The 14,293-nt window shown below is 32.2% G+C and overlaps 1 protein-coding gene across 2 annotated transcripts; it reads right to left on the reverse strand.

The window, feature by feature from the left end:
- Window positions 1-575: 575 nt before the first annotated feature.
- On the reverse strand, window positions 576-13,992 carry LOC146529572 (facilitated trehalose transporter Tret1-like). 2 transcript variants are annotated; one of them, XM_085202052.1, is made up of 4 exons: window positions 13,769-13,992; window positions 2,727-2,778; window positions 2,509-2,644; window positions 576-2,103 (listed from the first exon to the last, which is right to left on the reverse strand). In XM_085202052.1, the coding sequence occupies exons 2-4, from the start codon at window positions 2,745-2,747 to the stop codon at window positions 764-766; spliced, it is 1,497 nt and encodes a 498-aa protein (XP_085058178.1). In that variant the 5' UTR covers window positions 2,748-2,778; window positions 13,769-13,992; the 3' UTR covers window positions 576-763. The 2 variants fall into 2 exon arrangements, with proteins under 2 accessions (XP_085058178.1, XP_085058179.1); XM_085202053.1 differs by lacking the exon at window positions 13,769-13,992 and adding an exon at window positions 9,688-9,808.
- Between the last annotated feature and the right edge of the window lie 301 nt (window positions 13,993-14,293).

The raw sequence follows: 14,293 nt of genomic DNA on the forward strand, positions 1-14,293 counted from the left end.
CACGGTCTCTTGAGCACGTCTGCTGGACGTCTAAGAGGACCTTACTAAGTTCTTTGACACCGACTAATATAGAAAATATCCAATAAATGCTCGTTAAGTGACCTTTTCTTTTGATAATAGAATTTTAAAATACCGTATTCCCCACTTTCCGCCCAATTTTCGTATTTTCGACATTGCATGTTAAGTGGCGGAACTTAATGCCGCAAACTCCCAAGACTGCCCAAACTTGTTACCATAGCACAGCGAACAAATGGAAAATAATTCGCTCTGGTGGGCATCGAACCCCCAACTATCATGTGTTTATCGTTTTAGTAACACTGTGCCGTTGCTCCACGACGTAGCTCTCTTTCAGATATTTATGAATAATTTTGTAAAAATATGATGAATTTGAGACAAATAGACGAATATTTGTATCCATTATAATTTACAAATGTAATTTGTATTTTGTACTACTTAAAAACCAATCAATTCATTTTAACTCCTTATCTACGTATTGCGTGTAATGTGTTAGTCATACTTCTAGAGCGCCACGTGTAAAAAATCTATGATTAATAGGAAAAAAAAACAATAACATGTTTATCGTTAATAATACTTTTAATTGTCCTCTTCTTAAACATAATTCAACATAGAAGGAAGAATGCTACAATTGTATCACAGCTCGCTAAAAGCTAATATAATAAAAATTCCACTAAGTTATTTTATAATTATATCTTATATATTAAAGTCATATTAATTCACTAACCGTACAATATGTTCAATATTTCTATTTCATAATTGTTTTATTTTCAATAAGGCTAAGTTGTACTTCGACGTCATTATTCTTTTTACCTTTGAAACTATCCTCTATATCCTGTAGAGTCCTATCTTTAGTTTCTGGCAACATGACATACATGACCAGTAAGCACACAGTCAAAGTAGCTGAGTAGACTAGAAAAGCACCTTCCACTCCTATTGAGGAATAAAAATGTGGAGCCGTTTTCATTGAAACAACAAACGCAGGAGTTAAAAATGAGGTGGAGAGTGTCGATCCTAGACTCCTATAAGTCAATGGAAACACTTCTCCACATATCACCCAATTAAGCGGTACAAGACCTAAGCAAAACGACAAAGAATATAATACCATTAATGTCATAGGCACTGTGTCTAATATAAATCCTTGTGTAAGGACCTCAGCCTTCCTCAAATATATAAAAGCGGATATCAACGCTAGTGATAAAACCGTCATAAAACCACTAGTAAACAATATAGTCCTTCTTTTGACATTCTTCAACAAGAATATGGCAAGGAATGCGCATACAGTTCTCAATAAATCTATAACTGTAAATTGCCATGCCACATCTTTAGGATCGTCTTTATCTAGTACTGATTGTAAAATCAAATTTCCATAAGCCGGCACCATGTGAGCGCCACCAAACTCAAAAACTATTAACATACATATAGCTATTATTAAGGGCTTATAAAATTCTCGTTTCTTAAATATTTTCATAACACTTTTGATCGCGTCGGATATCGATTTAAACAGTCTATTTAATTTAAACGTCTGTTGTACGTCTCTGTTCTTTCTAGACTCTTTTAAGTGTATTTCTCTTTCTTGAGCTTTTATCATTCCTTCTAATTCTTCTTGTTGCACTGGACCTTCTCCTCTGACCCATCTGAAAGCTTTTTTCGCGTCTTCGAATTTTCCTTTCGATACTAGCCAACCAGGTGATTCCGGTGATAGGCTTATAATGGCCATGGCTATAATTGGAAATGCTGAGCAGACAACTGCAGTCATCTTCCACGTCAGATGTGCGCCCCAAACGTGAGAAAGTAGGATACCTAGTCCCAATGAAATGGCAAATGTACCCAGAAATGCCCCCCTATACTTTGGTTCAGTATATTCCGCAACGAGGATAGCGGCTAACGGTGTCCGTAGACCTAGAGCAAGTCCATGTAGAAGTCGAGCTAAAAGGAACAGTGGGACGGTGTTTCCTAAAACGAAGACGATCCATCCAAGTAGCGCGGGTATCGTGCACATAAGGTGCGCTTTTTGTCTACCAAAGCGTGTCATGAGGACTGGCGATATGAAGTTGCCGACGATGCCCATCACACCAACCGCTGACGCTGAAATGGAAACATAAAAATTATTAGATAATATATTAATAATATTTTGATAAAATATTTTTATTAATATTATTTTTTAAAATAAGTGCCATTATTATGTACATAGTTACATTCTTGTTATGATAAATGAATAAAATATAGGAGTAGCAATCATTAAATTACATCTTACATTCTTATATAATAATTGATGTATTTGAAATATTCTTAATGTTTTTACATTTATATAAAAGTGTAATATTTTTTTATTAGATATAAGCGAATTATGGATTGACTATATAAAGGTTATTGTTGATTTCTTGCACTCCCGCTATGGGGAATTAGTTCACATAATGTCTTGAAAATTAAGAATGGAAAGTTAAGAACGGAGTGTCTGTGTCTATTTATACAATGCATCAGATTTCTTACCAATCCAAGAAGTATCATGATCAGTTAGTGTAACCGGTCCACCGTCGCTTTTGATCTGGGCGAATAGAACAGCGGGAAAACCATGAGCGCAACCATGGCCTACGATGTTTAACGCCGCGCCAGATACCACGAACGCCTGTAACATATAATTGGATATTATTATATAGTTTAATAGTTGTAATTAATACACAAAAACAACCTCCGAAAACCATCCATACCTGTTTTATAAATGGCTTCATCTTCCTATATGAAATACATGAAGAGCTTGATCTGTAACAAAGAAAAATAATGTTTGTAAAAAATAAAGAAAAGAATAATTCAAGCTATAATTCAAGCTTAGCTATATTACTAAGAATATAGGAATCGTCTCTCCTAAATTTTAATTAAGCTAAACTTTTTTTTAAATATTTCATTTCCTTGAGAATCGAACCCACAACCTGTCGCGTTTACAATGCTTGCGCCACGTCTGGCCTCATTTCATTAGATTCTCAACATATCATTATTTTTTTTATTGACATTCCTTAATGAGACATTGTAATTAGCAGATGACGTGAAAATTCCATTCAATGCCATGACAAATAATCTATTATTAACTTTTCAACAAGCGTAGTCATATTAATGAGGATTCCCACTAATTAAAATTTAAGATGCTTTAGCAATGGTTAATGTAAGTACAGGTTCGATTTATTTTTTTAATTTGTGTTAGTTTTTCCCTTTATTTAAAACAATTTTCGTTATAGTGAGTAAACAGTTTTGTTATGCTTACGTTCTTATTGTTTGTTCAAGTTATTTAAATGTGGCGCAGATTCGATTCCCATTCATCGACATTTTGTTGTGGGAAGCTTAAATTTGGGGGCAGATCTTTCAAATTTTCATCTTACAATCAAACATACAAATAAATCTTCAATTCTAACCAGTAGTTCCTGAGATTAGCGCATGCGGTCAAATTCGACGTAGGTACACATTTCTAAAGAGCACAAACAACACAAACAATACCTGACTAGACTCGATGTTATCAAAAGTTTACGAAACATATGAATAAGAAAATAATTAAAGTCTCTTGAAGCACTTGCTCTAACTGGAGCGGCTATTTGGAGCTCACTCGTAATGGACCCTCGATTGAAAGCTACGACTTACCTTACTACCCGGAATATTAACCACATGTAAAAGTATTTTAAAAAACCAAAAATATAAAATATTAATAAGAATTTTAAGAATTACTTAAGTAGTTTCATTAAACATCTTTAAATAATTTTAAATATTAATAACTTTTAGCTAGGAATTGAATCTGTACCTATTTTTATCAATTTTAGTTTTATTGTTGTTGTTTTTTTTTCTTTTATTTTAGCTTCACACACTCCCCGTCCTCCACTTTCAGAGTAAATTCTGATTTACGTCAAAATATCAGCATTCTATAAATTGTTATAAATATTACTCGGTTATGTCAAACAAAGTCGCGTGCAGCTATAACATGTAATATGAAAGCCCCGAGGCCCATTAAATATAATCACAGGCAACGTAATGCACACTACAGTATTCAGATGAGAGCATTTAGAAAGAGTTCAATTTTATGTAAAATATCTAGTGAAATGTACGTTTTCATATTTCATAATATGTTAAATGTGAATTTTATTTTTACATTCACATTAGCTGTATACGTAGGCAGTTTGTAACTAGTAGTTTGTAACTAGTAAGTAATGGTTGTGGGTTTGATTCCTATTTTCCTGCATGGTGAAATGAATTTATATTAATTTCCTCACTCACTATACAATGTCTCGAAAGTTGAATGAATAGTGGAAAACAATCTCTTAACACTAGATGCCCTCTGCTTTATTGCTTTCCTGACTAAATAAAATAAAGCGTAATACATATTATCATAAAGTTGGTAAAGCGCGAGTTGGACACGGTAGTTGTGAGTTCGATCTCATCTCCTTATGTTTAATATAAAATTATCCTTTTTAGCTTCAAGTTGTATTCCGCACATAATAGAGGGAATCTGGGAACGGAAAAGGAACTCCACACCACGCTTTGCTTCGTTACCAGAGCGGGAAAATGAAGATTTCAATCTTTTGCGCCCACATGCGCTCTGGTAACAACACGCAATGCCTCAAGATATTCCGTTATACAACACGCAATGCAATAATGAAAAGTGGGGAACGGAGGTGTCTTAATGAAGACCGGAGTGTCTTGACGATAGCTTACCAGGTTCCCTCTGCCTACTTTGGCTATGCACAGGATGCAGCGAGAAGCTAAAAAATAGTATAAGTACCACGTAGTGGGTAGCTGAACTAAGCCCATAGTATCTTTTTTATACTATGTAAAAAAAGGGTATACTGCTTGTATTAGTAAAGATTTTATAATATTCGACCTACATTTCAATTAAAATATCTAAGAGTGATCCAGATAATTCTAATAGTTTTTTTTATTTATTATGAATATTTTTTTAATATTGAAAGAGGTAATTGATGATTATATTAAAAAGTTAAAACAGAGTCCGGTACCCATGGACATCTGGTAGACAGATTTTAAATGACAGAATGTGATTGTGAATTAAAATTGGCCATTATACTGAACTTATTTTGATAAGATGACATTTAATTCTTATAATTTAGACAAGCTATAGTTAGTATAATTCCACCACGTTCTGCCGTTCTGCAGCAGGTGTGACAGTCTTCGAAATACCTACCGCCCAGACCTAATAGCTACACAATCAAAAAAGGTCATTTAAATTCGTTCAGTGATAGAAAATACGCATAAATAAAACAAAAAAATTAAAAATATGGATTTTATTTAATATTCTATCAATTATTTTAAGCTCTATACATACACAGTTTTTTCGTAAATATATTGAATATACCGACATAGTTTTATCGATAGAAAGGTTCGATTATTTATTTATTTATATGTGTATATATACACATATCTGAGAGTAACAGAACTAGTGTCGCAACCCTGACATTGCTATAAAACATAACTAACCTTCAACGATATCTAATAATCACGCGAAGTAATTAAATTATTCTACTCATAATATTGTAAATAGGTATTGTTTTACTTTTAAGACGCAAAAGTCTTCTCCGAGGCAAGAAATCTAAGAAAATCTAAAGAATGTTTTTCAATTATTTGGAACATTGGCAACTGGTCAATTTCCTATATTTTATTACTACCTAATAATTTTGTGCAATTTTCTACTTTCTAAAATATACTTAGAATACGTCGTAACAACGTACATCCAAATTTAACATAACGGGATTCCAATCTGTGCCTCTTGGAGTTCCAAGAGCTGACGATGACTCTTCGATTCAAATTTATTAATGTTTTTATAACTTTATTACACAAAAGGTAACACTTAAGTAAAAAACACAAACTATTTCGATTTTATTTATCTGCTGACTTTTCGTCCACTTCATAAGCCTTTCTATAAAAATTGTAAGAAAAAAAATATTTTATACAAATCTAAGGTTAGATTATATCCGCGTTTGAAGTCACGAAGCGCGAACAATTGATCGAGGTAAAAACATACACTCTAAAGCCTAAAGTACTATAGATTTTATTTTCTTAATATAAAAATCGTCTTGTTGATATAATATTGATGGCGAATTGGTTTTGGGTCGATTCCGACTCGAGGAAATGAATAAAAGCTTTAATAACACAATGCCTCTGACAAAAAAAAAAATTACTACTATTTTCCATATTGGAGTAAATTTTTAATTATATATAGTTTTTAACTTGCAAAAAAAAACAGGCTATATTGCAATACGTGTGGATGTTACCACTTTAGGTTCATACTGCCTACTATGCCTAATAAATTGTAATTTTTACACAAAAATATATATTTTATGGGATACACCAGTTTGCTTAGCGTTGCAAATTTATCAGTAACGATATTAAAGAATAAATCTATAACAATACTATAAGTGCAATAATGGAATGTATTGTTTAAAATAATTAATTGTAAATTAGCATGTGCGTCGTGAGGTAGTCCTAGTCCTAGGCAGTTGTTACCTTTGTATCTAAACAAATATCTATAAATCAAGGAAACTCACCTTGAATAAAACTATTAAATCAATAAAATACATAAAAGGACATTGTTTTATGTAATAATTGAGATGATAATAGGTAGTCATGATTTAGTTATATTTATAGGCAACTTGGTTGCCAGTTCTAATCATAAAGGTCGAAAAACAAATATTTATATATGAACCTATTAATACTTTGTATGTTATGAGACCGTCGTGACCCAGTAGAACTAGGCTCGGGACGAGACAGTTGTCGATTCGATTTCCACTCGTCGAAAAAAAAATAATGTTCTCATTTTCTTGCTCTGATAACTAGAAGGAGCAGTAGGTATGCTACAAAAAAATAAATGTTATTTAATATTTATAAATATTTAATCTAAATATTTCTTTAAGAGATTCGAATCTACATTCTTCAGCCATTAAACAAAAAAATCGAGCTATACACATGGTACTTATGTATACGATATTTTTTTACCATTTTGTTAATTTTAAGTATACCATTTACAGAGAAACATTAAGTCAGGAAAGCACCTCCTCTTCCATTATCCTTGAATACACAGTGTTGTTTACCTAAAACATTCCCCCTAGCGAAACTCGAATCCACAACCATCGCGTACTCTCAGACAATTAACAACTAATGAACTATATCGTCACGATTTCAATACTACAATATAAAAAAAAATCCGACGTGACCCCTTAATTGGTAATAGTAACAGACATTTTAGTTTAGTAATTTATTTCCGCGTTTTTTTTGCTTCAGACCGCGTTTGATTGCTATAATATATTTTTAATCAAACCACTATATATTTGTGTTGATTGAAGAGTAATTTTGTATGGCAGCTGGTTCCTTATTATGTTAGTTGTTAAATTGAATGTATTCTATTATTTTTTGTTACTTAATTAAACGTTTTACGATATGAAGTAAATGTTATTGGGTCTTCCGGTTAACCTATTCACCTATTAGGCAGTTTTTTTTATATAAAACTAAACATGTGCTACGATTTTGCTTAAATCACAAGCAATTTTACTTTTTTTCCTGTCACTTTGTTAAGACGTCATTTTACGTAACGCCCAATTTTAAAGAGTAGCAAAACTCAACGCATTTCGACTAAATGTCCGTTAGTAAAAGAAAAAAAAACTCATTCACAGTAATTTACCCTACATTTTATTTACCCTATGCAAATATGAATTTTAAAATGAGCTTTAGTATGCCATTTTTAGTTTTTCCTAAAGCATATATTTATTTTAAAACCGCTAAAGTAAAGGTTATTAGCACCGTTCTATATTTATTTTGCGTGTTTACTTAACTATTTTTAATTACTCATAGGAATGTATGGATTTTTAATATTGATATAACGAGAAAAAGGAATGAAACAAATGAATGAACGAAGGAACGGTATGTTGACATAATTTTTTTTTAGCTTCACAGTATGTGCGGGACATAGAGTAGGCAGACGGAACCTAGTGTTAAGATACTTCGTTTCCCATTTTCCGCTGAATTCTGGTTCACCGCGCTTCACCTCGACACCAGAATGGAGAAAAGAAAATAGTAAAATAATATTGTATTTCCTCGAGTGAACCGAACCCATAACCGACGCGTTGCCGTCACATGCTTGTGCCCTTGTGCCTCAACCATAATAAATAAGGACTTACGAACAGACCTTCGAACAAGACAGTCGTTTTATTACGTAAAACACATTACATAGCAACCCATTAGACATCACACATTACAAAATGCATGATGCACTAAATGTTTGCTCAAGCGATTGTTGTAGATTCAAATTCTCATTCAGAAAATGTTTATAATATTTGAAATGTGAGCTTCACGCCGTATCTCGCATATAGCAGGTTAGGCAAATAGAGTAATGATACTACGGTGAACTCAACGCCGCGCCTTGTCTTCTTACCAGAGCGAGGAAATGTTTTTTTTTACACGTTTTAAGTGATATTCTAGTCTTAGGAAAGAAAAATACTTTTCAGAAAGGTATAGAATTTGAATGTATGAAGATTAGAGCACACGATTTTTGGAAACCGTCCAAGCACTCTGACCACTAAGCCATAACATAAATAAGTATTTTGATGCGAACTTTGCGTTAGTGATCGGAACAATATTGAAATCTCGTTACGTTGAAATTTTTAAGCGATTCCAAAAATTATTGAAAATGACTCATTTCCTGTTGACTTTTAATCGAACCCAAACTGTAGCATTTACAGTTACACATTGTGCCTTTGCGTTGCGACGGTCTCAAATTATAAATTATTTTTGTAAAGAGAATAACGTAAAAGTACAATATTAATAAATATACTACAAATTGAACCAATAATATTTTTATTTTCGCGCTTTATATATCGCGCAATGTTTATATAATATAATAACACTTTAAAAATATATTTTTTATTATTCAAATTTTTCGGGTTTTATTCATACACTTAGAATGAGAAAACTGTTTAGAAATATTTACAAGTTAACATTCTATACAATTTTAATTTTTTTTATTTATTCCAGAAAGAAGAATTCAGAAGACAAAAAGAAGATATATATTCATTGACGAAAAGCGAAATTTTAAGTCTTACCCAATTTTCACGTTAAATATTTTACCCAATCATGCTTCCATGGAGACAAAAGCAGTGAGTTATGTATATAAAAATAAATCTAACCGTAGATTAGAAAATTAATCTCCGTCTTATCACTACCACGAAGGAATCCGTTGTTGAATTTGTAAAATATTTAGGCAAACACTCTTTTTACAGCACAGTTTATCTTTTTACAGCTTAGTAACACACTGATTTTTCCAATTTTTGTTATCTAATTTTTACCTTATTTTAGTGGGACAAGTACAACAAATAAATTGAAAATGATTTTTTTACATTTACAAAAAAGTAAAATATATTTTTTAAGCAAAAAAATATAATCAAGTTAAATTTCTATAATAAAAATATAAAAAATATCACTATCAACATTTATTTACTTCAATAAATAATTAACATCTAATGTTACTATTTATAAAAAAATAAATAAAATAAAAATAATATTACTAATAATATTACATTCGTAATAATTAAAGTTCATTTGTTCTAGTATTCTATTTTCTTTAACTCAGTTATTTTTTAAGTTAAAAAAAAGTAACACTTTTTTTCAAATAGTTAAATTTAAACTTACCAGAAACAAAAAGCTCTCACACTTCACATACAAAACGAAGCCTCCATAGTGAACCAGAGACAGAATAATACTAAGAATTTAGAAGTTAGCGAACAAATTATAAAGCTATTTACTGATGACCTTGACTTTGAAGAAAACTAATCTAAACTACTCTGAAACTAGGAAATATCGAGTTGATTGGTTGGCACGTCGTCCTGCTATAACAAAGGCTTTGGTTGTAACTTATACGTGATTTTCAGTATTGTCGTGTTTTATGTATGTAAGTAGGTTGAATTCGAAGGTGAGAACATGGTTAGTGAGAACACGTGAGTGTCAGGACACTGTTCGTTACTATGCACCTGTTTTGTTTTTATTTATCTTCACGCCGTATCCCGCGTGTAGCAGGGTAGGTTGACCTAGGAACTAGTGTTAAAACATTATGTTTCCATTAATATAATTCCGTTCCCCATTTTCCTCTAAATTCTCAAGGCATTGCGTGTTGAGTGGCACAACTCAAAACCGCGATTTGCCTCGTTATCAGAGCAAGGAAATGAAAATATTTAATTATATCAGCTTCACGCTGCATCCCGCACACAGCAGCATAGGAAGAGGGAACCTAGTGTTAAAACACGCGGTTCTCTACTTTCCGCCGAATTCTGGAAACATCGTGTGTAGAGTGGCGCAACCTAACGTTCGCAACCAGAACGAAGAAATGGAAATATAAATTTAATTAAATAACTAATAATTAAATTAAAAAAAATATTATCTTTTGTGGAAATCAAATCTACAACAGACATATACATATAATCTGACATTTCCTTACCAGACTACAATGGCCTGCGCCTTGCCTGCCCTTTTACATACATCGCTTTACTTTATATTCACGCGTTTTTTTACGCATTAGCAGGGCAGTATGAACCTAGTGTTAAAACTCACCGTTCTCCATTTTCCGCCGCCTCACTCAACGCCGCTCATTGACTTGACACCAGCTTTAAATATAAATATGATTTCCACCCCTCAAAACACTATGTTTCGAATTTTAATGATGAATAAAAATATTCGTTTGCTTTGCCTGACCGAAAAAAGTTTTTGGTTTATTCAAATATCATTATTATGAAGAATGTCGTTGTTGTGTCAACCAAAAGGATTTTTTATGTTTTTGAGACGTACCAAAAGATTTTTTAAATATTTGTATGAATATAAAAATACTCTCTGTCTTATACCTATCAGCTTCACGGTGTATCCCGCACACATGATTCAGCGTATGCAGAGGGAACCTAGAGTAAAGACACTCTGTTCCCCATTTTCCACCGAATCCTGGAGGAATTGCGTGTTGTGTTCTCACGATCAAGATCGCAAAGTAAATGCAAACAAGTTTGAAATGACGGTATAATAACTGATGCAAATTATAATGACTACGAACTATTTAAACAATAGATATAATAATCTCGTGATGTAACTGTAATGATAAATCTAGCCCATATTTTTTGTAATATCATGACAAATTTCAATAAAACTCATTGTGACGCCTTTTGTACTTGTTCTAAATAGTTTATGGGCTCTAATAGTTCTAAATAGTAAATGGGGGGGGAGGGTCGGGAAGAATGTATAATTGTGAATGTATGGATCTTATTTACAATGATTGAACGGTTTACAAAAGGCGCGGGTTCAAATCTCTCCACGTACAGTCTTTTATACATTTTGTAAAAAAAGTTTTCTTTCCTAATTGGAATAACACTTCAAAAATGTAAAAACAATATGTTTCACGTGTTTAAAGTGTTATTCCACATTTAGAAAAGCCAAATTCGTTTATTATAACTATTCTAGGCCGGTTTCTAAAAATGAGGCACTCATTCAAAAATTTTAAACACTTTTTAAAAAAGTATGTATGGATTTTTTTGCTTTCCGGTCTCATTACTAAGTACATATTGGTTGTAGGGGAAAACCTTCGACGCGCTCTGTTTAAATTTATTTGGTCTAATTACACAAAGAAATGTAGAAAATTTGATTTGAAATAGATTTTGCGTAATACAAAGAAATAAGGATAAGCTATAACAAAAATTATTTGGCCACAGTTCAATGTGGCAAACGTGGCCTTCGTATTATTTTTTTTTACTTCTAAGGGCCTGTTTAGATGCTTAAAATATACATACAAATAGTAGTAGATATATAGGTAGGTATAATATTTATTTATTTAATAGTATATTTAATAGGTATAATATTTATTTATTTAATTATATATACTTTATTGCACAAAATTCCAAATAACAATGTACAAAAGGCGGGCTAACACTAAAGAGCATTCTCTCCCAGCCTAATATGATGAATCAAATCGTTCCAAGAGACTTTCATGGCGCGGTAGCACAAGGGTGTGACGATCTCACCTCATCGAACCTATTAGGTTCAATTTCCACTCCCACAATTAAATATTTAATATTATAATTTTCTCGCTCTGGAATCGAGCCAAAATCGAGAGAATCAGCGGAAAGTGACAAACGAAAGTGTCTTAGTGAGGATGGTTTGACTTAATACTAGGTTCCCAGGTTCCCAGGTCCCTACTCTGCTTAGAGTGAAGTACAATGTAAAGCTAAAAAAAACATTTAGCAAAACCACTAAGTAATTCACAGCTCTTACGCCCGCATCCTCTGTTAGGTAAACGTTACTTACAAAATCATAAGTCATTATCTAATACAAGCGGGTCAGAGGCGATATTCTTCATTTTAATTTTTTTTTCTGAATATTTTTTTTTAATTGCAATGCATTTTATATTATTTCTTATGATTTGGAAATATTAGGAAATAGCTGTGGCAATTTTGCTTCTTGGTCATTTTGGCGGAAGTTGGAATAAAGTTAAACAAAGAGGTTCTAGGTTCAAATACCACTTAAATTAATAACTAAAACAACTACTAGCTACTAATAACTAACTACCTACTAACTAACTACTAATAACTAAGATTCAGAGAAACTAAAAAGAAAATATATTCATTATAATGAGTATTTAAATATAAAGGATAGGGATAGGTACGTGCAAATAGGGTCAAAGTGAAGTGAAAGTGAAATCATTTGGATCCTTGCCAAGAGTTACCTGTTGACTACTAACTTATAATTTCCCGCTACTTTTAATTAATTGTTTATTATAGTTAAACTAGATAAATACATACTTGAATTTTGAAGAATAAATATTTCTCCGAGTGGGTATCGAATCTGCAACCCAACAAATATACGAAAGTATATTTGTAAATTCGGACGTTCCCCAAACGTGTATGTGTAAACGCGACAGTTGTGGTAGGAGTTTTTTTTTCCTCGCTCTGCTTACTAGGTAAATCACGGCGTTGAGTACCGCTACTCAACACGCAATGTCTCAAAAACTCGACAGCAAAATAGAGGGAAGGTGAACTAAATTAGCAATAGCAAAAGCACTAAAAAAATTGCAAAAATTACTGTTAATATCATTGATGTAAAAAGGGATTGATGGAACGTGCCCACTTTACGTCTGGTGCCCAATATTATATTAATAACAAAATTGAGCCTAAAAACAAAAAAAATACACGAAAATACATAAAAAAAAATACAGTCTGTACACGAAAAAAATCAACTAAATGTTACAATCTAGAAAGTTTTAATAAAAATATTTAATAAATTTCATTCTCGTATGTGCCAAAAAAAGGGCAAGCCCCCCCTGACAAATTAGCCCCCCTTAGATACCTACATCTTGAATAGACAATAGGTTGCTAGCTTGTAATCAAAAAGCTGGTATTTCACAGACCACGACGGTATGAGATTCAAATTCAACTTTTCATACTAAAAAGTCGTACTCGATATCTGTCATTATAAATCATCCTATTACCAATACAGACTTAGTTTCCTTTTTTTATGATAACAGGTGGTTTTCATTAGAGGTAGTTACTTTAATTTTTTATGGAAATGGTTCTGGATTCAATTCTTGAGAAAAATATTATTATTTTTATTTATTCGCTATCACAATTCACAACATAAAGGGGTGTTAAGTCCCGCCACTCAATACAGAAAGGCGAAAGCGAAGATATATTTTAATTATTATAGATATTAAAACAGAAAAAAATAATAATACAAAAATACTCACAAAATCCATTAATTAAAAACAAAAACAATCAGCACACAAACACTACGAACATTGTCACTTTGTAAACATAAAAAAAAACGCCAAAAAAACAAAATAAACCGAACATTCACCTACATTTTTACTAAAATTTAAAGTGAAGGCAGTTGTTTATTCATTATTAAGGGGAAAGTGTCGACGCGACGGTTTCTCTGTCGCCAGTCGAGTAGTCTTTGATACACGCGAGCTCAACAGACTGTCCGTAGTGATGCAATATTATATTACGTCTACAGGTAGATGGAGATACGTTGTGAAATAAGATATATTTTTTTAATTATTTTTAGTATAAAAAAATCATCTTCAAACAAGAACTTCTTGTAGGTTCTTGCGCAGGTAGAAGGATCCTGGGAACATAGAGTCAGTTTCCATTAAATTTACCGATCTCTGTAGCCATTGCATATCAACGGAACCCTTTGCTGTGAGCAATCAGAACAGAGAACATTTTTTAATTATTCTTTAGGAAAAAAATCGAATCTACCACAATTTCGC

This window comes from Heliconius melpomene, chromosome 18, assembly GCF_056956725.1.
Source record: "Heliconius melpomene rosina isolate 202511_hmr_F chromosome 18, ASM5695672v1, whole genome shotgun sequence".
Lineage (NCBI taxonomy): Eukaryota > Metazoa > Arthropoda > Insecta > Lepidoptera > Nymphalidae > Heliconius > Heliconius melpomene.